Source organism: Dermacentor silvarum, chromosome 3, assembly GCF_013339745.2.
Source record: "Dermacentor silvarum isolate Dsil-2018 chromosome 3, BIME_Dsil_1.4, whole genome shotgun sequence".
NCBI classification, from domain to species: domain Eukaryota; kingdom Metazoa; phylum Arthropoda; class Arachnida; order Ixodida; family Ixodidae; genus Dermacentor; species Dermacentor silvarum.
Window position 1 is genome coordinate 98,330,427 of NC_051156.1, and position 21,782 is coordinate 98,352,208.

At 46.8% G+C, this 21,782-nt stretch overlaps 1 protein-coding gene across 1 annotated transcript in view; it reads right to left on the minus strand.

Annotated features, from left to right (window-relative positions):
• Positions 1–7,394: 7,394 nt before the first annotated feature.
• The window catches only part of LOC119444588 (N-alpha-acetyltransferase 25, NatB auxiliary subunit), a 77,176-nt gene continuing 62,788 nt past the window's right edge, over positions 7,395–21,782 (minus strand). The window contains exons 15-19 of the mRNA XM_049664663.1: positions 21,581–21,649; positions 15,776–15,861; positions 12,721–12,837; positions 9,740–9,886; positions 7,395–8,841 (exon numbers count right to left, since the gene is read on the minus strand). Coding sequence (XP_049520620.1) covers positions 8,719–8,841; positions 9,740–9,886; positions 12,721–12,837; positions 15,776–15,861; positions 21,581–21,649 — 542 coding nt within the window. The 3' untranslated portion in view covers positions 7,395–8,718. The remainder of the gene's footprint in view (positions 8,842–9,739; positions 9,887–12,720; positions 12,838–15,775; positions 15,862–21,580; positions 21,650–21,782) is intronic.

Sequence of the window (21,782 nt, forward strand, 5' to 3'; positions counted from 1 at the left end):
CGCGTTGTGGCGTCGGTGGGCGCTATACAAATTTATTCATTCTTATTTCTTTGTTTGCTTGATTATTTCGTCAGCCCCAAGTTCACGACAAATTACTTATCTCCGTGCAAATTCACCGCTATGGGCACCGTATATTAGGCAGGACAAGAAGAATGAAGAATCAGGCCACGTGAAGGCGCATGAACGCGGGCGCCGTCAGAAAGCGAAGAAGACGGTTGTTCTTATCATGTGCTGAGGATATCATCATCATCCCAGGCCATCACCATCATCATCTATCCCCGGCTGCGCCAAATCACGCCACACGCTCAACGATCCTGACCTATATGGCTACGCGGGCCCGAGAACAATCGTCCGACGGCGGCGAGCCGACGTTCCGCGGGCCCAACCCCAACCGCGCAGCGACGCGGCGATTTATGCACCGCTCCGGCGCTGTGGCCGCAGGCGGTACCACAGCGATCGTGGTCTTCCTCATAGTCTACTCCAGCATGCACAAGGGCTTGCGTCCCCTGCAACGCACGAAGCACGCTGAACAGAAGCTAGGCGGCGGGACCACGACCTCGGAGCACTGCGACTGGGAGTCTCATCACATCGGACGCCTGCTGGCCTCGACAGCGGGCTACGGAGCCGCTTGCCAGGACTTCTACGCTTTCGTCTGCGACCGGAACCGGGAATACTCGCCGCTCGAGCAGGGCGTCGTGAAGACGTCAAAGCGCATAGCCCACATCAAGGGACGCCGCGGCCACAACGCGACCGAGACGGCAGCCGTCTTGTACGCGTCCTGCCTTTCCTTACTCGCGTCGCCGAAGGTGCCGGTGAGGAAAAATGCAAAGAGCATTCCGGCAGCCCTCAAGCTGAGGCTGGACGACGCGTTAAAGAAGCTCGACACGCCCGTCTTAATCCTGGAGGCGCAGGCGTTCCTCTCGGAGGAACGCCTTCCGTCTTACCTAACCTTCTGGAGCGACCCCAGCAGAGCTGCAGAGCACTTCCTAGACGTCCGTGCGCCACTGTCCACGTTCCTGCATGACAGAGCCATCGTCGACGTTTTCCTCACTGCCGCCGACATTCTGAACGTGGCCGACGCTGGCGTTAAGCGCCTCACCGCCAGCGACCTCGCGACGATCGACCGAGAGCTGAAGCGGAGATGGGACTACTCGGGTCGCGTCGAAACTGTGTCCTTTCAAGACTTGGTCGACATTGAACCGAGAGTGACGGAAGAAGACTGGCAGAGGTTCTTCGGCGCAGCGTCCTCGACGCCTTTTTACCTGACGTCTCGCGTCAAGGTACGAGGGCTCGAGAATCTCAGGCAAGCGCTGACGGGACTCTTCGAACGCATGAACCGAATCGACGTCGCCGTCTACTCCCTCGCTCACGTACTCCTGCCTGAAGAAATGCTCGACGTGTACGCCTTCCACAGACAGGACGCCTCGGCGTCCTGCCTCGGACTTGTCCGCCGCGTCTTTGGGAGCGCGTGGTACACTGTCATGGCGCCAGAAATGGCGCCAGAGACCATTGTCGAAGCCGAACAAGAGCTAAAATCTGCAGCGAAAAACGTTGCCTCGGTCTTGAAGAGGAGGATCGTCGTGAGCGCGCTCTTCACCGACTACGCAGAAGTGAGCGCCGCCACCGCTAACATAAACAAATTGCCGATGGCGGCGACCAACGCTACGACTTTATCACCTCCCTCGGTTCCGGGCCTTATGATCGAATTGCTACGGAGGAGCCTGGATCCTCGCAATCTCTACAAGAACTTGCTAGCGTTCCGGCGTCTTCGCGACGCCAATGGTTCTTCAGCATACTGGTTCAGCGAATTCGGCGATCCTACGTGGCCGTCGCAGAAAGGCGAGGACTGGGGAATCGGTCCTGGTGTGACCATACCGGCAGCTGCCCTGGCGGCCCCGTTCACTTGTGAAAACCACTTTCTCAACTATGCCACCCTGGGCGTTGTTGTTGCCGACGAGATGCTGAGGGCCGTCGGCGGACCTTTCTGCGTCCATCGCGATGGTGGCGACGGCTGTCCCAGCAGTGACAATACCACCGCCACTGAGGCGATTGAAAGGATAAAAGCGTGTCTGGCTGCTGGTCTGAACGCTTTCGAGTCGCCCGTCCCCCCCAGTGGCACCCGCGCCCGAAATTCGCGCCTGCTCGATGCGCTGCTCCTGTCAACTGCTGCCTTCCAAGTCGCCCTGGAGGCCGGCCAGGGAGTCTTCGGGGCAAGATTCTTGTCAAGTGTGTCGCCAGAGATGGAGATGAGGTTCTTGACGCGGTACTGCCACCACCTCTGCGACCGACGGCTCGGCTTCGACAGCTACTCGAGCGGCAGAGGCGCTACTCTGTGGGCTCGGCTTCGGTGCAACGTAGCTGTCATGAACTCGCCCATGTTCGGCGCGCTCTTCAAGTGTACGCAGAAGCAACAAGTGTTCCCGATGCGGTGCTCTGTACTATGAACGTATAATACCGCGCTTTTATATCGATCGTTAATTCCTTCGCAATTTCCGCCCATAAATGTGCAGCGTATGATGTGCAGACAGATTCCAGTTAATTGTTTATCTCATTTGTGGCAATTAAAGAACGAATGTGAAACCAATTATAAGCCACGACATTCAAGCCTCTTTCAGCCTTCTCAAATGTGACCATACGACACGGCATTGCTAAAAGTTCCTAATACGCACGGCGCGTGTTTCAAGCGGCCGTAATGCCCGATGGCAATAACACTCATGGGACAATATAGACCCACGGTGCTTCTTTAGTTAGCAATTTGACACCTCGCACTCTAAGTACTATCTTGCGAAAGCGAAAGATGATAGTTTTATCCTGCCCGGAAGCGTATTAGTTTACGGCAGAGTGTCGAACGGAAACAATTTTCATTCTGGGTTCCCGTTCTGCGAAGACTGTTCAGTTCCGCTTAACTCCCGAGCCAAAAAAATAACACTTCGAACAAATTTATGTTCATTTGCATAACACAAGATTAATTACAAAAAAAATAGCGTAAATGTATTTGGCACGAAAAGTCGTCGCATTTCGCCCGGAGGGCGAAGCATTCACAGCAATGACATGGTAAAAAAAAAAAAAAAAAAAAAAAAGACTGCAAATTCAACGCACTTGTTGGAAACTGTGCGTTAAAGCGAATTGGTTGGCAGGAAAGAGGAAAGCCTGCTGACCTCGCTGCAATTTATGACCTTCAAATTTGCGATCTTTTCATAAAGCACAAGATTTCCTGTAAGAAAAAAATAAATGTATCTAAAGTTAGTTTGTCTATTTTAATTCATTGTAAAACGCTAAACGCGCTCAGCAGAAATTCACGTAACGTTTCATGTTCTACGCCGCATTTTCTATGCAGCAGATATAGGCTGCTTTTTTTTTTTTTTTTTTTAGCTACACCAAATTTTTAAAGATTTCCTGTAGCAGATAGAACAATTCTAACTCCTGATTTAAATTGCCGAGGCGGCCATTACTTCTACCATAAATCAAAATGCTTAAATGAATAATTGACAATCACGCTAGTTGTATTTTTAAAGTTATTTATTAACTAATTACCTCACAGGACATATTGCAATTTACGAATTATAGACGGTAAGTTCGGAAGGCGTATCCACTTTGAACGAATTCCGAGGACTGCACCAGATTCGATATATCAATTTACAAAAATGTCCTAAGAAACGCATTGGTGCTCCACTTCCTTAAAAAAAAAGAAAAAAAAAAGAAACGCTGTTTTATGCATTGAAGCATAAAAGTAACTGGAACACCAATGCATTTCGTCATTTTGAAAACTGGTATCTCGAAACTCGTGCACTCCATAAAATTCGTTCCAAATGGATACGTTTTGCGAATTCCCTAGCTACAATAGATTGACATATGTGCCGTAAAGTAATTAATAAAGAAGTTATTACGCGTAATTACGCTAATTAAATTAGGCATTTTTATTTTCGTAGATGTAATTGCCCCTTCAACGAGTAATTGAGATCAAGGGTTAGAATTGTGCAATTTGCCACAGGCAGTTTTTTTTTTTTAAGTTGTGCAGCTAAAAAAAAAAAAAAAAAATCCGTGTAGCGAAGCGAATACGTGCCTCCCCGGCCAGGGCTGGGCAAATATACTTTGCAATGGTATCACGATACGATACAAGATACTCGGGCAACACGTGCTTGAGATACAGATACCAGGTACTACCGCAATCATTTTATCCGATACGATACTTTCAATTTGTATCCTAATTAGGTACTTTGATACATTCGCAAATTTCTTGTTATATAGATCTATAATAATGAAGCAGCAAGCGTGCATGCATAAAAATGTTTTCTTGTAAATTTCCAAACTACGACCAACCTTCTTTCATTTGAATGACATGTCTTAATATCTCAAAATCTTTGTCTTTATTGCTCAACGTATATATTTTCATTCCGAAACAATTTATTGGGGTTGCTTAACATGAAAACTCTTTGTATATATGCTGCGCTGTCAGCGGTTTTAGAGCGCAGCTCTTTGGCGCGTGTTCCTGCGGCGACCGTTGGGGACCCTCGTAACCGAATGAACGGGCACAGCTACGGATGAAAGAGCGAACGCGGAGCGAAGCGGGAGATGAAAGACGGCAATAGCGGAGAGTGCGAGGAGGAGGGTATGGCGAAAGCGTGAGGAAAAAAGCATAGTGCCGCGCAAGACTTGCTCTGCGGCGACGATGTCTACTAGTTGGCGCCAGTGTAGCGGGTGTCGTCTGTTCACCGTTGACGCCACGGATACCACGTACGAAAACAAAGCGCTGCATAAGCGGAGGTCTGTCTGCGGCGGCTGCTGTGAATCGCGCCCACGCGCTGCCTCTCGCGATCTCCCGATTAGCGAGGCAGTCGCGCCACACTTCGCTCCGTTTGCAATGTGCCACACGAGACACATTGACCGCGCCAGACAGGCTACTCCCAGTGTTCTCTTCCTAATGTGTGCCGTGCACCAATAGAATTACAATACAAAATATCGACACGCATACTTTCTTCGGCCACTGCATTTAACCGGCAAGAAATGTTATCTTTCGACGCACAACGCGCCTCGAAGTTTCTCGAATGTTGTCGATAGTCTATCCATTGGCTGTTGTCACCAAAGCTTTTAGAGCACAGCTCTTGGGCACCCATTCCTGGGTTGTGCGTCAGCGTAACCGCACTCGTGCCACTGCTCGCGCGTTCGTCGTCCACAGCTGGCTCAGATGCCACTCATCATGCCAGCATTCCCATACTGCCCGTCCCACTACAAAGGCGCTGGCCCACACGCAGTCGGTGCAGCGATTTCGCTCTCAAATTCTTTGCCTCAATATATCGCAAAATTGATGTGAAATTATCGCAAATTAATGTGAAATTTGAGCTGAGCTCAAATTTCACATTAGGGAGTATCGTAAGCTTACTAATTACCGTGCAGCAGCGGGTGCGAGAAGGCAAGCTTTCTGGTTTTTATTTCTTTCGCCCGCACGGCTGGTGATTGTGCTGAAGATTTATTGGCATCACCTTTGCAATGGGGCAGCTAGCCTGCTTGAGTTACTCAGGTATGCTTTTCATTCTAGCATTTTTGTATAAATCTCCTTAATCGTTTTTATCTTCCTAAAAACTTCTCTCTCTACGTTATATCGCTACCTATGCCTGTAGCAAATCCGGTTGTATCGATCTCTTCCCTGCATTTTCAATGCATGTAGTAGGCACTGACCTTGGGAATGCAACGTAGATCCAGGCGTTGAGATGCCGACAACGCGGACGGCGGCTGTGCGGTTCCCTGCTGTTCGTTTTCTTTTCTTTTTATCACGATCGGAATTACATGTATACTTCAGGCGCATTTCTGCCGTCGTTGTGATGTTCCGCATAAAGTCCAAGCACGCAAGACTGCAGTGCTCTGCCGTGACGTTCACGAAACACCAATAAACAAAGTGATCAGTTTGTTCTGGAAGAATAAACTGACATGTGCTCAACTTAATTTCTTTTTTCAGTCCATGGCGGCCTGTTGCATTGACACCAGCTTACCCGATGGCAACTACGCCCATGCCCTGGCGGGCAATGCCGGCCTTGAGGGCAAACAGTGCTTATATATGGTAGAACCTCATTGACACGATCCTGTTACCCGAGATTTCCTGGCGCCAACATTCACCATCGAGAACGCAAAAAATGACCCAATAGAACTAAGCTTATTTTTTACTGGTTTATATGCTCCCGAGAAGAAACATTCAGTACATTGCCAAACTGCAATCGTATGATACGTTTTCCACCCACTAGATCCCTTGTAAACAAGAAAATGCCAGAGGCGCGAGCGATTGAGAACAGTATATAGCCGCCTGCTGCGGCAGCTTCACCGCAATACTTGCCCGCCAATCTCACGTGAAAACTCTGGCACGCACATAGTTTCTTATTCCGGTACCAGCAAGTCTTCCCCAGGGGTTGTTGCACCTATCTGTTTTACATTGTATGGGGTGTACTGCACGCAGTGCAATGTACCTTCGTAGTATACTGCACGCTTTTAGTAGGCGATAATCCAAACATGCCACTGTTCCGTGCTGCAGGCAGCACGATTTAAGTGTCACGTTTCGCTTTGACAGCAGTCAGGGTCGCCCACCAGCGTGAGTTCGTTTCGGTTTTCCATCGCCATCTTATAACACAACACAGTAGGAAAACAATAAAACGTGTCTCGAGCCGCCGAAGCCCCAACAGCTCGACATGCGTCTTGTGCGCAACAATTAGCACAACGTTTCGCATTACGTAGATCAACTACAGCTGAGTCTGTCAAATTTTTTAGTCACTTCAGATCGTATGCTTTCTTTAGTACGATTTTTGTCGCGTTTTTTCCAAAATGTACGAACGAGGTTCTACTGTATAACAAAGTAATGGCTCTAATGAAGTATATTCAGCTCCTCCAACTTGGTTACATTGAGATTTTACTCGCATTTCTGAATCTTATCAAAATATTTTTCAGAATTTACACCGTACCAGTTGGCCAGTAATGAAACAGCGCATAAAAGTGCCTCCTTACCACTTAGTCTAGAGGAAAGGGGCATCCAAGACATGCCGGCACTTTTGTGTTCATGTAATTGGGCATGACGTGCTGCTATTACTTCCCGTTGTAAGTTAGCGCTCGTCCTGTTCTCTCGTTCCTGTCCGCGTCTTCTAGCGCTATGACCACCTCTGATGTACTTCCCGGCTTGTTCCATTCAGAGCTTGTCATGACTGTTTCTCACGATTGCCACAAAGGTTTCAGCAAGAGACATATACAAATTTTCTTAACAGGCACGAAGAACTGTTGGGCCCATTTTACCAGTTTACCACTAGTAATCAAGTGAGGAATGTGATCAGTCTGGAAAAGAGTGGTGCTCCTTTCACCGCTGGCACTTCTTCCGAGCATGCTTTATCAACAGAGCAACAACACATGACACCCACACATCAACCAGAGAATCAAAATATAAAACTTTTACTCGCAATCCTCGTTCTAGAAGGCACACACGGACGAGAGTGAACAGTTGCAAGGCCGTGTCTCATGCCACTGCTTTGCACAGTGCGATGAGCACAGCCCTGAGCTGACGGGGCTGGTGGTGGTGTCCTTAACTTTCAAAGGTGAAGGAAAAAAAATGTTTGCGTGGCAAGCTTCAGCAGCAGCACAGGCTCGCATACTACACACACATACACACAGACGCACACTCACACACATTAGTTAAAACAGAAGAAGAAAAAGCAAGGGGTGCAGAAAGGCTGCCACTCGCTTCTCATCACTGCGGTTACCCTGGTCTGGTGTCACAATTATTGTCCTTGGCAAATTAGCACGCTACCCAGCCCACAAGTGCACGATCTGGAACTTTGCATAGTGGGGCTTCAGTCAACAAGCTCACTTTTCCCGAGCAACCGTTGCGTCGACGAGCCCACCAGATAAGTGGCAGCCTTCCTTCTCTCTGCACTATTCTGCCCTCCACATTTCTTCAGACGAACGCAGCACACCGCGGCTGCCTTGAAGCACTATTGCAACTGTGTGCCACTGCCCCTTGCCTTGCCCGGACTCGGTTTGCCATCAGATGTTCAATTCATGCATATCTTGCGGTACTCTTGGAACCTTTGCTGCAAGTGGTCGGTAGTAGGGCAGCCAATCTTCATAATGACAACATAGCAAGCACCACTTCTTGACCCACCATTGCAACCGTACTCAGCTTCTGCCTCCTAATGGATGATTTGAAGCTTCGGGCTGGACGCACAGCTGATCACACTGCCAGGACCATTCGTGCTCCTTTTGCCGAAGAGTGACAATGCCCTCCAAAGCTGCATAGTTGGCTCGGCAACATCCACCGCCGGCAAGCTGCGGGGTGACGCTGATGATGACGATTGTTCGGTTCTCCTTTGAAGGCTTGCGCAGCAGCAGCTGTTGGCGAAATCACTCAGAAAGCACTCCTGCCAGCAAAAAAAAAAGCTGGACTTCGAGTCAACACACTCAGGAACATGCTCAGGCAATGCTGGTACTAAGCACTTGCCATGCTCTCTCTTCCTTGCCAACTTCATTTTTCTCACTACTTGCACAAAAGAAGCACGTCATACTTCACGATTAGACATTTCTCTGGTTTGGGACTTGTGCTGGCAGTCTTAAGACAGTTCAGGAGCATAGTTAGATGAAGGATGGAAAAAAAAATGCAATGCTCCTGTCAAACGAGGCCAATGCCTCATGGCGATTAGAAGACAATGGCCACTGAACAAGAATTGCTGACGATGGTGTTGCTGGCACAGCTTAAGCCCGTAATGATTGTAGCAGCTTCAGCTTGGATTCCAGCATGGTCCCTAGCTCCTTGAGGGAGTCTGCATAGCTCTGCTCGATTCTCTGTCGCACCTGCTTGCTTAGTTCTTCAGTTCCCTGCAGTTGGATACAATGGTCAGCGTGAGGGCCATGCAAAAGCATTGCTTTGGCCTCAACATCAACAAAAAACGATACTCAGAAACAAGTTGGCGCTATGGTGCACACACAATGACAGCTTTACATCCAGAGAAAAAAGACAACTAGGAAGAGACACTACGAACCTTTGAAATAAGCTTGAATATGTGAGCTGTGAATAGCATTACTAGATCATTTTAAGAAAACTATTGCAGTGCTGCTGTCAAGCCTTTTAATTAAATAGACACTAACACTAAAACGAATATCAATTTTGGATGTATGTTGTTGAATACACTGTGTCCGTTGCAAGCTGCATCACATACTTATGCTGTGAAAAAATGATGACTGCACTAGAAATAAACACACTAAAATACTTGTTTCTAAAGTAGTAGTCTATGTTCCTTTTGTGCTGTAAGTCAACAATGTATATCACCAACAAGCCTCAAGTCAACATGGTGTCACATGATTTAGAGCATGCGTGATGACTGATTATGTACGTACACAACATCATGTAATCCGCATGCCTTCCACCTAAAGAAGAACAAGTTGCCTAGCCAAAAATATTGATCTTTGGAATGAGCTATCAGGAGTTTAAACTCAGTTACTTACATACTGCATTAGAGCTGTATTCGTCATCGGAGGCAATTACTGGCACTCAGTAAGACAAACATTTGGGCTGTTGGCGAGTCATACTGAAAGTACTTATAGCCCAAGGTTAAACATGGAGAGCGACAATGCTGTCCATATTGTTTCTTGTCTCTGTCCACAATGTTTGGCCTAGCGCTTCAAGAACATATTGGCGCTCATAAGTTCATGCGACAAGCCATGTTCAACAATGCAGACGACTGCCATCACACCTGAAAGTGAAAGGGAAACTAACCTGAAGGAACGGTTCCTCGTGGTCAAGGTTTAGGGACGCCATAAGGTTCGCTAGCATGTCTGCAGTTGCCTGTGCTACTACAGTCTGGAGGTCTGTCGCAGCCGACTCCAATTCACCCACCAGCGAGATGAAGCACTTGGTCAAAGCCTGCAAGCACAAAGGGTGGTGCAGACAGCAGTTGTAACAAAACTGACCTACATAAAGGACTAGTTGCAGCTTTTGCCGGCAACTATCATGAACCACAAACTGATAATTTGGACAGCTGCACAGAACCACCACGTGCCCCATGGAGGTAATGTAAAAGGAGGACCAAAAACTGGAGAACTATAGCACGCCAACAGGTGACCCCCGAGATTAGCAGAAAGAGCAATGTTTTTGGTTAGGTATGTTGCCAGTGTTGGCAATACTTCCTTGAAACAAACTAGTAAAGCCTAGTCGATCTAGTACAGTGGAACCTCGTTGATACCATTCTGCGTAATAGGCTTTTTTTTTTTTGTTTCCCGGCCAACGCCCCGGAGCAATGTATTTTCATGCGGTTGATACAATCGAGTTTTCACCTGAAATTGGATGAAACGACTGCAAACTGGTATTTCTGAAACTCGTAGGTTTATATTCAAGTGTACTAGATAAAATTACATTTCAACGACCCACAAACAACGTGTTAAGGGCCGGCGACACTAGCGGAAAAACGCGCACTGTGGTGGCAAAGCGCGCGCCACTAAAGCTACCGCGAAGCAGGTTTTTCGTGCCGTGGGAGGGATCGGTCCCGGACCGATTTCAATTGCCGCATGCCCCGATGGCAAACGAGCTGCGAGCGAGGCAGACCAATGAGAGCTGCCTCCTTTGCTGATCAAGTGCGGGCACAGCCGGTCTGGAGGGCTTGCTCTTTAAAGAAGGGAGCGCGCGTATGGTCCCCTAACGCGCACCTCCAAACCGGCCGTGGCGCGGGAAACTGGTGTCATGTGGACCCGTCCGACCGCTATTTTCACACTCGTAGTATCGTCTGCTCATGTCAGCTTTCGCTCGCGCTTGTTTTGGTTGGCTTTTCAGGAGAGATCTTCATGCGGTCCCATGGCTGAATGAAGCGCCTGCCCTTGTCTGCCAGTCGTATCGCTCGTTGTGTCACTGTCTCTACGGTGTTCCTTTGTTTCGGAATTCGTAGCCTCATGGTGCCGTGACCTCCGTAGCTATGTCAAGGAACTTGTTATCTTGCAAAATAACTTCTTTACGGACTTTGAAAAAAAAAAAAAAAGAAAGTTCAGCGAAAACTGACGAGCTGTTTTAAAGTTGCTCAATAAAAGTGTGTTGGTTGCGGTGTGAGTGGTGTCGTGATGCTGCCTCACATAACACGTGTGTTATGCGGAGCAGTTATTTGACGCCACAGGAAGCTTTGCTAGTGAGTTTGTCACCACGTAAGCAAGCCTGTTTTCTTACGTTTTGGGGCTTGCTTTGGATGATACGTTTTATTTTCTGGTTCCCGCGAAGATCGTATCAACGAGGTTCCACTGTAGTTGCCAGCAATGCCTAATCCACGGGACAAGCCAAGCCATTAAGCTGTAAAAGCTGCCTTTGCGGGTTGCTGTATGTTTTTGCACATCCAGAATTTGTTCCTTCACGTGTTAAGCATTAAAGCAGTTTCCGGCAACTTCTCTGTCTATTAACAATTTTTTATGCTCAGAATCTTCAAACAGCTTCAATTGGTGCAAACTCTACCCTCGATGTCTGCGCCAACGAGTTCAGCCATGAAGTAAGAACTTACGACTGTTGTGTAGAAACCTGCAATCATACAGCTATGGGAGTGCCAGGGGATGGAGATTTTGTGCATGCATTGGCTGTACTTTTGCATGTCTACAGGAGTCTGTCTGTAGCAACAGCATAACAAGGGTTGAAATATGGACTGACAAGATCCCATGCAAGCATATATGTGTGCAGCAATACGGTGACAAGTTCTTTCAGCCACTGTGGAATACAATTACATGTGCTCAGGCGAATGTGTTTATTTTAGACTCCTGATTATACTGACATTTAGGTAGTCCCTGCCAAACGGAACTTTCAGTCAAGGAGTACTGACTGATAATACTGATAGATGAATACTGGTGTAATAGATTTGCAGCAAGGGAGACATATGAACACAGAAGTGATGTACGTGTATCCCAAGGAGGTTTAAAAAAAGTTGTGGAGCGGCGTTACCCGCTATTGTTTACCAGCACGGGTGAAGCCAGCGCTTGCCCTGACTTCACCTCTGAAAGGGGGCCGTGCAGGCTGCAGTCCGCGCACACCTTAAGTGCTTTTGTTGTGCGAATGTAAACGCTAGGGTAATTGTGAAATAAAAGGTCGTTGTTTCTATTTAAAATATTATATTTGGCTGAGTGTTGATATCAAGATCTCTAAAAAAATGTGCCACGGCATTCAGGTTTCCTCCTAACACCAGTGAAACAGAGGATCTTTACAGCGAAATTAGCCACATTAAACATGAAGGAGGCGAAGAGAAGTTGTTTTCTATGTTCCACTATTCCCCGATGTATTTTCGTGTCCTGAGTAAGATGGCGGCGGCCTCGCTTCACTTTCGAAGCAGCATTGCCACTTCAAATTTTTTTTTAAAACCTCCTTGGTGTATCCGTACATGTCCATACATCTCCTTTTCTGTTTGAGCCTTTTTCACTACTTTAACAGTTCTAAAGCTTCCCTCCCGGTCGACTGTACAAGGAAGCTTCTATCAGTGCCCCATGAGTGGCTCATGTAAGGAAAAAAAAAAAAAAAAAGACAGCCTTGTCTTCAAGACAGCGCAAGTGTAATTATTCCTGGGTGAAAGGATAAGCCCTTAATGCCTCAGCCTTGGGCCTAAGAGTCCAAAGCAAAATGTTCAGTAAAGGAAATTGAGGTGACCAGACACGGTTCAACCCAATGTTAATGTTTCCTTGTGGATGCCTGCTTGTATCCGTGTTCAGCAGTGCCTTCTGGAGCATAGCAACCATATTTACCTCTTCAGTGGAGCTGGCTTCTTTCGTTTTCTTCTTGCCCTTCTTTGCAACTGCCTGACGTGAAGGCCGTGCTAGCGAGCTGCCCGCAGTTGCCACCAAGCTGCACCAACCGATCACCTGGGTGGAGAACAACAACTGCTTGTCAGTCATGGACGGATGCGAAAGCACAGCTGCACGCAGACACACAAAGATTCAGACATACATTAACACCATGACAGTGCTGTGAACACAGTAAGGCAAAGATCTCGAGTAGCCACCTTCTTTCCTCTTTAATGCCCCAAACAATGAGCTACCGTGAAATGGTGGCCATAGCTTTTTCAGAACCGTGCTGATAAGAAGCACAGAAATAAACAGGAAAAGTAATATTTGTTGCTTCCACATGCTACTTATACTTATTTAGAGGTGAAGGCAGTATTTCTCCAGATACAGAAATTTCTGTAGTAGGAACAGCCCAGAAATGAGACTGCAAGGAGGGAGAAATGGGTGACACACAAGTGTTGCTTTTGCATCGTTCCCATTAAAGATGCTCAAACAAGTAGCTCACACTTTCTTGTGTTTCTTAAAGGGCCACTAACCAGGTTTGGGCATAGCAAACAGAAAGACAAGCGTGGCGATGACCACATGTGTAAAGTATATTACAGTCAACTTCCATTCATTCGACTATGACAGAACTGGCAAAACTGGTCAAATTATCCAGCCCTGAGCTGAATTAAAGAAGAGGCAGAAAAAGCACCAAAACACACTCCCTATTTATTTCAGTATTTGCCCTGACTCGAACACGTCCCCGAATCGAATGCACACCCTCTTTTTATGGGTTCAAAGTAGAAAATTAACGTAAAAATGCCATTGAGCTCATAAACACAGAAATTGAACATGCATCTAATTTTATTGCAAAAAAAAAAAAAACGTAGCATGTCTCCAATTCTCGCAATTAGAAAAAGCCGAAATAAGTGAACTTTTACTTGACAGAATTGAAATTTATTGACTTAACGTCTGTTATATCCTCAGTTTCAGTTTCGGATTGTCTTGACCGCAAGCGCCATGCCACTTCCAACATTGTAAGTGTACTGCGCCGTGTTCCCGTCTTTTGAAATGAACGTTAGTCTGCATGTGGTACCCATCCCAGGAAATGCTCTTTTTTTGCGGCACTCCACGCCCTCGGCCGTTCCAGCCGCCCTGTCGAGGCAACTACAACTTATGGAAATACAACTGGCGACTAAGTAAGCTTTTCTGCAACTGCTTCTGCCTTCTGTCTTTGCTCTACTTCTACTGCCAGCATAAAGACTACGCTGCCTACCGCTATGACTTCTCCCTTGTTCGCCGCTCCAAGCATGGCGTTCGCTCCCCCTCCACTGCCTGCCATACCTTGGCTGACGTGGAAACTGTTGTTTCACACGCTGCAGCAGGCAGCCGGAGACAACACTTTACCGGAGAAGCGGGAGAAGGTCGTGTTGCTATCAAACTTAGGCTTCGAGGGTCAACGCTTTTTTTTTACGACTTAACGTCGCAAGCTGACCCCTTCACAATAAAGTACCGGGATATCATCAGCATGCTGGACAAGCCCTACGAAGACAACAGAAACAGCCTCGTTCATCATATTATCTTCAGAGACTGACGGCAGCAACCGGGAGAGTCCTTCCAGGACTTTGTGACCTCACTCCATCGTTTGGCTCCAGCCAGCACGCTTGGCACGGTGAGTCGCTCCGCGACCAAATTCTGCAGGGAGTCGCGTTGACAAGAATCCGCAAGAAGCTTCTTTATGAGGGATCATCGGTAACGCTCAAGAAAGTAAAAGAAATCGGGAGAAGTGTCCAGGCAGTACACATGAAACTTCCAAGTGTTTGATGGGTCTTCAGTACAACACGTTTCTTCCCAGTGGCAAGATGGCGTTGCTAACCATCGCGTCTCTTCCCCGGGCGCTGAAGATGGCAGTCCTCGCCAAGCTCCTTCCTAGACCAGACGGGTTCAAGATGGCGCCAGACAACATGGCGCCCGACAAGAGGACACTTTAGCTGACATATTGAAGGAAGTTTAAGAAGCCACCGGTAACGAGAGTGAAGAGAAGATCGACCATGACGACCACCAGAGCTCTCCACACTGCAGCTGGCGCCATCTTGTGCATGCTGCGCCAACTTGCGATGCTCTTCGCGACTTTCGTTTGCAAGCAGCACGCGGGCGGGATGCGCTGCGCGGTAATGGCGGCAGATACGAACTCGCGTAGGCAAACTTTCGCTCCGTCTCGATTAAGGGCAACTTAGGAACGCAAAGTTCACGATTATTCTGCATGAAAAACGCTGCCCAGAAGCAAAATTTCGGTCGTTACATCCGATATGCGGTGAATAATATATTGTTATATATGTTTTTTTTTCTCATAGCCCTAATGCATAAGTTGATACTCTTAGGTCGACTCATTATTATAACCTATATATCGTTATATGCGGTATCGTTATAAGTGGACTGCACTGTATAATGAAATAGAAAGACATAATAGCCATATTACATGAATGCACTGTTAAAAGTCAGTTTAAAAAAAAAAACATAATGAGCCAGAGAAGCCGAGCCTTGGTGCTACAATTAACAGGTGTTTCCTTGCCTGGCTTTGAGCTATGCATAGACTTACCATAGCAACAAAGAAATCCGAAACAAAATCACAGAAATGAGCCATAAGAACAAGCCACTGGTAAAACCAAGTAATGGAACATGTACCACTGTCAAAAGTGGTACTGAAGATTTCCCTTATTGGTTCCTTGTTACATTTTTGTAACATGTCACGTAAAGAAGAAAGCGGAATCAAGGGAGTGTGCTCACTGGTTACTGTTCTGTCAGGCATTGCGTCCAGAGTAGGTTGCTAATAGTGTGGAGCTACACTAAAAATACAGTGTGGTTAGGCTACAATCGACTCATGAATGCGACAATGTGACAGAGCTGTCCAAACAAGTAGCACCTAAAAAACATGCAAATGCAGTTTTAAATTTACATCGTGCTGCCCCAGCTGCCACATATTTCACCACGGTTGAGGAATGACAGTGGTGCAAAAGCAGCCCCCTCCTATTACCTCTGTGGCATTGGTGAGCGCTTCGAGGAAGACATTCGTGGACTGTAGGCTGTCGACCTTGAGATCCTTGACCTTGGAAACCACACCTGAGCATTCAAAAGACAGACAAGAAGACATAGTCCACGTTCAGTTAACCAGTAATCATATTTCTTTTTATTCTTGTTGCAAATGTTTGTGGTTTTGAAATATTGCTGTGCTCTTATTTAAGTCGGACAAGATGACATAAAAAAAGCATAAGTTTCTCACTGGGTGACATTATTCCTTAGTCAGTTGGCAATGTATTACACCACATTCCTTGCATTCCATTTTCAGCAACATGGACTGGTGTAACTAGCCATGCCAACCTGTGCAGTGCATTACTAGCTGCACAAGGAACTCTATGGTATAATGTTCATCTTGAAAGTGGCAGGCCCAGTTCAAGTCCTGGTTGAGGTGAGATTTCCTTTTTTTCTTCTTTTTTTTTACACTAAGCAAGAAACCCATGGAACTAGCCTTTAACAACTATTCTGTACAGAATAAGAAAATTGGGGCACAACACAATGTTTTCCACAAGCTGCAGCACTGTTCTCGACTGGTACTAGATACAGTTAAACCTGCTCATAACGAACCTCCATATAACGAATTCCTGGAATTCCTATATTCTATTCCCTGCCGTTACTCCATAGAAGCACATGTATTTGAGACCTCTACGTAACAAGTGGCAGCGGGAGACCCCCTCGAAATAACGAATTTTTGCCGCCGACAACGTAGAGATTTCGCCCCAAATTATGTCATTGTTACGCGTGCAGCAACCGGAAGCACCTTCTCCACTGCGACGGAATGCGAAGCGGCGGCGTCGTGCTTGGCGCGCTCGAATTCACACCGACCGCAAGGCGAGAGCGAGCGCACGTATGCGTGCGTGCGAGCGTGCGCGAGGCGGGCCTGCATCCCTCGACCCGGCAATCTTGCCACGGCGTGCGTGACCTTTCCCCCCTCCCTTCATTCAAACCTGATCCCGCCGCTTGCTGCAGCTGGCCTAGCCTGCCAAGCCGACACTCCTTTTCCAGTTGATGTTGCTGAAGAAAAAAAAAATGCTTTTTTTTTTTCAACGCGCTGGCAGCACCACTCTTCGGTTAATGCGCAACGCTTTGCGCTTCACTTCACTAACCTGACACTAGGTGACACTATAAGGCCGTTCATAGTCCGAAGTAACGCAAGCGCGCGCGCGGCGCACGCTACGTCACGTTGGTGAAAACGACCCCCTCTATAGTCGAACGCACCCAACGTAACCGGCGGCTTCTGACGCACCCTGACGGGCCCGGCGCCAAATTGGCTCCTGACCCATTCACGCGTTGGTCGCGCCGACTGCGCCGACCCACAATGCCATTTCGCGCGAAGAAATAAAGGCGCCCACGCCGCTTCGCCGACGGTCGCAGACAGCCGTTCAAAATGGCGCACAGACTTGGGATCATTCTGCGCATGCTCTGAAGATAACAGCCGACGGCGCGCGCGCCGGACTATGGAGGAGATGGCGTTTTGGCTGGCGCAGCGCAACCGGCGTAGAGGGCTGGGACGGTCCAAAGTCATTTTAGCGCAATTTCTGGAGCAGGTCAAAATGTGTTTTGGAGCACTTTGGAGCAGACAAAATAGCATTTTGGAGCAGCTTGGAGCAGACTAAATTTCATTTTGGAGCAATTTGGAGCAGTTAAAGTTTCGTTTTGAAGCAGTTTGTAGCAAGCTAATCTAAATTTTGGGGGAATAATGAAATATGGCAGCGCACTTCGAAGCCACGATGAAACACAAAATAAACCAACAGGAAGCTCGTAGCAGAAGCGCACTTCGTAGCTATAGCACACTAGAATATGGAAGAGCGGGTGGAGCGGCGGCACAGCACATGCTTTGCTGTACAGCCGGAAACATCGGTTGCACAACAATCAAACTATATATTACCGTGCCTACGCTCATGACGATAGCGGAAAATGTTCTCAAATTATGCAGTCCAATCGATGCTGTACCATAATTTCTGAGTCACCATATGTCACCGTAGACGACGAGAGCCACAATCAACCCTGGGCTGGTATAATGTAAAACCATTCCAATCTGTTTTTCATGCGATAGCAATTATATGGACACTCCAGGCACATTTCTGGCGTCGCTGTCACAGTGATGTTCCATACAAAGCCTGGGAGTGATTACATCGTCGTCGCGCACCATACACTGTATGTGCGAGTGAAAGTGTGAGGATGAGCCGACGAGGACGATGGCGGCTCAATCTCGCGCGCGCGAGGGGGAGGGAAAGCGGGGATGAAGCGCACCGTCTTTCATCACGCGCAAGGCACCCGGGGGAGGGGAGGGAGGGGTCATTCTACTTCGGCGGCTGCTGCGTATGGTGCGGCTGCGCGGGCCGTTTCTTGAAAGCAATCTGCAATAGGGACAGAGTGCGAGTGCTGATAGCTTCGTGTGCGCTCTTTTTCGCCGCTTAGTGTTAAAGCAAGACAGCACAAAGGTGAATTCGCTCGCTGCTGCTGCTGCGCTTGCTCACTCCAGCATTTTCACAGAGTTTCTGCAGCAATCGAGTGAGATGTGTTCATGTTTGCTTGTGTGCCAACCATGCTTGTTACTTCAGTGAGTGAACACATGTTTACACGTTTATACAGCCGATAAAACTACTATCCTTCTTATAGCTGTCTACTAATTTGCTATCATAATCGTTACTTCGCCTTTTGGGCGATACTGCGACATTTTAATCCAAATCTGCCATCAGCCCTTCGTGCTAGGTCAAAATGGCTCACGCCTCGCCCCTATAGAATTAAAAACAGATTGGAATAGTTTTATGTTATACCAGCCTTGGGGAGACAGACGCCCGCCCTCTGCACCGGCCACAGCACGTGCCTCCGAAATATCTAGTTCGCTCGCAGCACTCTCAGCCTACTTTATGTTGTGTTGCACTGCACCTAGGGAGTGCTGCGCCGCTCGGCGCGTATTCTAGTACACTCTAAACACAGCTGCAAAAGCAGTTTTGACAGCAGTGACAACAGCCGGCAGTTGCCGCGCGTGCGCCGGGCAGAAGCGCCGAAAAGTCCATTGTTATAAGCGCGAAAATTAAGAAACTCTGCTGGAAGTGCCGTCACATGGTCTGCATAACGTGAATGGCTGCACTCCTTTTCGGAGAACAAGCCCGCTCGCTGTTTGCGGCCACTGCCGTAGCCATTCTAGCGCAGCGTGGTGCAATTTCGGTCCATTTTCTGTGTTTGGCGCAGTTTGGCACTGGAATTTGCCTCTGCATCAAAAAAGCGCAATTGATGCAGGAGTCCCACCCCTGGGCGTAGCGTGACTGGTCACAAATGACGCTGGCCCGCGCGCCGATAATGTCGGACTATAAACGGGCCTTATACGACGCTACAACGCCATCGGTAAGCGGTAAGAATCGAGTAAATACGGTAAGCGTTTCTTTTTCGAATTTTCGTGCCGAACCTGCATATAACGAAATCCTCTTTATAACGAAGTTTTTCGGAAATTTGTCAATTTCTTTATATCCAGGTTTAACTGTATAAGAAAGCTTAGAATGACTGAAAGTTGAGCTAGTTTTATAAGAATTCGTGTTAAAAAAGGCAGGCATGCAGACACCGACACAAGCAGAGGTACTTGGACAACCCAAATGCATTTGCATTGTTTCCATTTCCTTCTACTAGTGTGTGTGTCAACGTGATTAACTTTTTCTAATGTGATAAAAAATGCTCTCCTTTGGCTTTACATTGCTTTTTCTCACAAATCTACCTGCCAGTCTCCAAGATTTGATGCATTACAGTTTGTTCCATACACAAGCTGAGTCCCCTATTGTCAAATTGCTATGGCTTGCACGGTCAGGCATCAGAGTGGTAATTCAGGCACAATACACAGGGCAGTAGAAAGAGATAGACAGACACTTCATGCACATGTACAAATAAAATGAAACAATTATGCAGCAAGTAAAGATGTGCTGGCGAGTGTCCTTAAACAAGTTCGCTACGGCAGCACTTTCTGAGAACCCGATTCCCATAGATTACGACTTCACACGCTTGCGAGCCTCACACGTTATATCCGCTATAACAGATTATAAACTAAGTCTAAGCTTCTCTTCTGCAATATCCAGCTTAAACCGCAGAGTCCACGACACCGTGACAATGTCATGTGTTTTGTGGTATTTTTGCACATTAGAGCCGTTCTTCCAAAAAGGGCCAAAAATGGGCGCATGGTTCGAGCAGTATACATTTGTACCCCGAGTCAACGATACCGGTGGTCATCGGCAGGTGGTGTACACGGTACAGTCAGCCACACACCCACTGTGATGCTTGTAACTAATCCGAGCTTCATCCCATTAAAATATTTGGCATTGCATTTAGTAGCTATGTGATCTATCTTCTGTCCGCATATCCAAAATTCAAGCAATATGCACCATAACCTGCAGTTCTACACATGTTTTTTTGTGAATTTGGATTAGACAAAGTAAGGTCATACAAGAAACACATCGAGAAGCATCTGGATCCTTAGCATCGTGCTAGTATGAATCCATGCAGCCATTCTAATGCTCTCGGCCTCCTTGATCAATACAAAATTTTTATCTGTCAGTAGCAAACCGGTTGTGCTGAACTGGTTAACCTCCCTGCCTTTCCTTCTCCACTCTTTCCTTCCTTTATCTGTCAGAAAACTATTCCATTAAGATTTAGCAAAAAAGTCAATTTTGACTAAATTTTCCTTCCGATTGTTCTCCTACATGCAATGTAACTCGCTTCAGAATACTAACCCCAGTAGCTTTGCTTATAACTAGAACTTATTATTACTATTAGTTTGCATTAACTATGGTAAGAAAAACAACCTTCGCTACCATTACACTTTCGAATAATTTGCCGGTTCCATTAAAAACCTTGCCTACATTTACGCATTTTAAATCCTTCATTAGATTTCCTACCAGTTACAAATAATTTGCTCCATTAAATGTTTCTGATTTTGATTAGGTACTGTTCTTGCCTAGCACTTTCATCGCCACATTGTTTTTTTGTTTCTTTCTCACAATTTATATATTACTCCACTAGCTTTTTGTTTGTTGTTTTCTTTGTTCTTGTTACTTTGTTTCTCTACTTAAAAAAAAATTGTATACTTTTTGCCACTATCATTGTTCTTTATAATTATATTGTGTCACACTAAAGCGTTGTTTGATTACTTTCTTAGCATTCGATTTTCTTGTGTTCTAGCTTTAAATAGTTCATTCTGCTGATGTGCTGCTGCCTTGTCGACCTATAGCAATTGCACAGTTTTGTTGTACAGAGGGTCTCGTTTTCAGTATCGCTACTCAGAACCCTCATTTGTACACAAGCATTTTGTAATTTTTGTTTTTGTGAAAATAAACTCAAACACAAATATCAGGCACGAAATACTCTTGGTAGTGTCAAACAGGTTTCATCCAAGCTTGTGGCAAATATCACCAGCTGCATAGATTTATAATTATTCTGCCAATCTTGCAGCGCCTCACCAGTCCCGATAAGATTTCTCAAGTTTTTATCACCATTCACCAAATAAGAAAGAAAGGGGAACAAACATCCTACAGCATGAGCCCAGCCAGGACTGAAATGCAGGATCTTTGAAGCCCCAAGCTCGGGGCTCAAAGGATCCTGCTAACATAACAAAAGATGAAGCGCCAAACTAACACACATAAGTGAGCAAAGCTAAAGCAAAAGACTACCAACTAGCCAGTAAATACTTACAGCAAGTTGTTACACACACTTTCCAAGCACTATATGACGTGACAAGGACAATTAAAAGAAGTCAAGAACCAAAGACGGCACTCACTTTTGACTAGAGGGACCAGGTTATCTGCAACTTTGATTTCGGCACTGGCTGGGGCCTCCGCGCTGAGCTCTGTGAGAGGCAGGAACACAAACGCTAAAGAACACTTGATACATTGCAAGGGAAATTACAAAGGCAGGAACCTAATTTCAGGGTTGGTGGCAGCCTTTGTGAAAAAAGCATAAGGCTTTTCTAGAACTTTCAA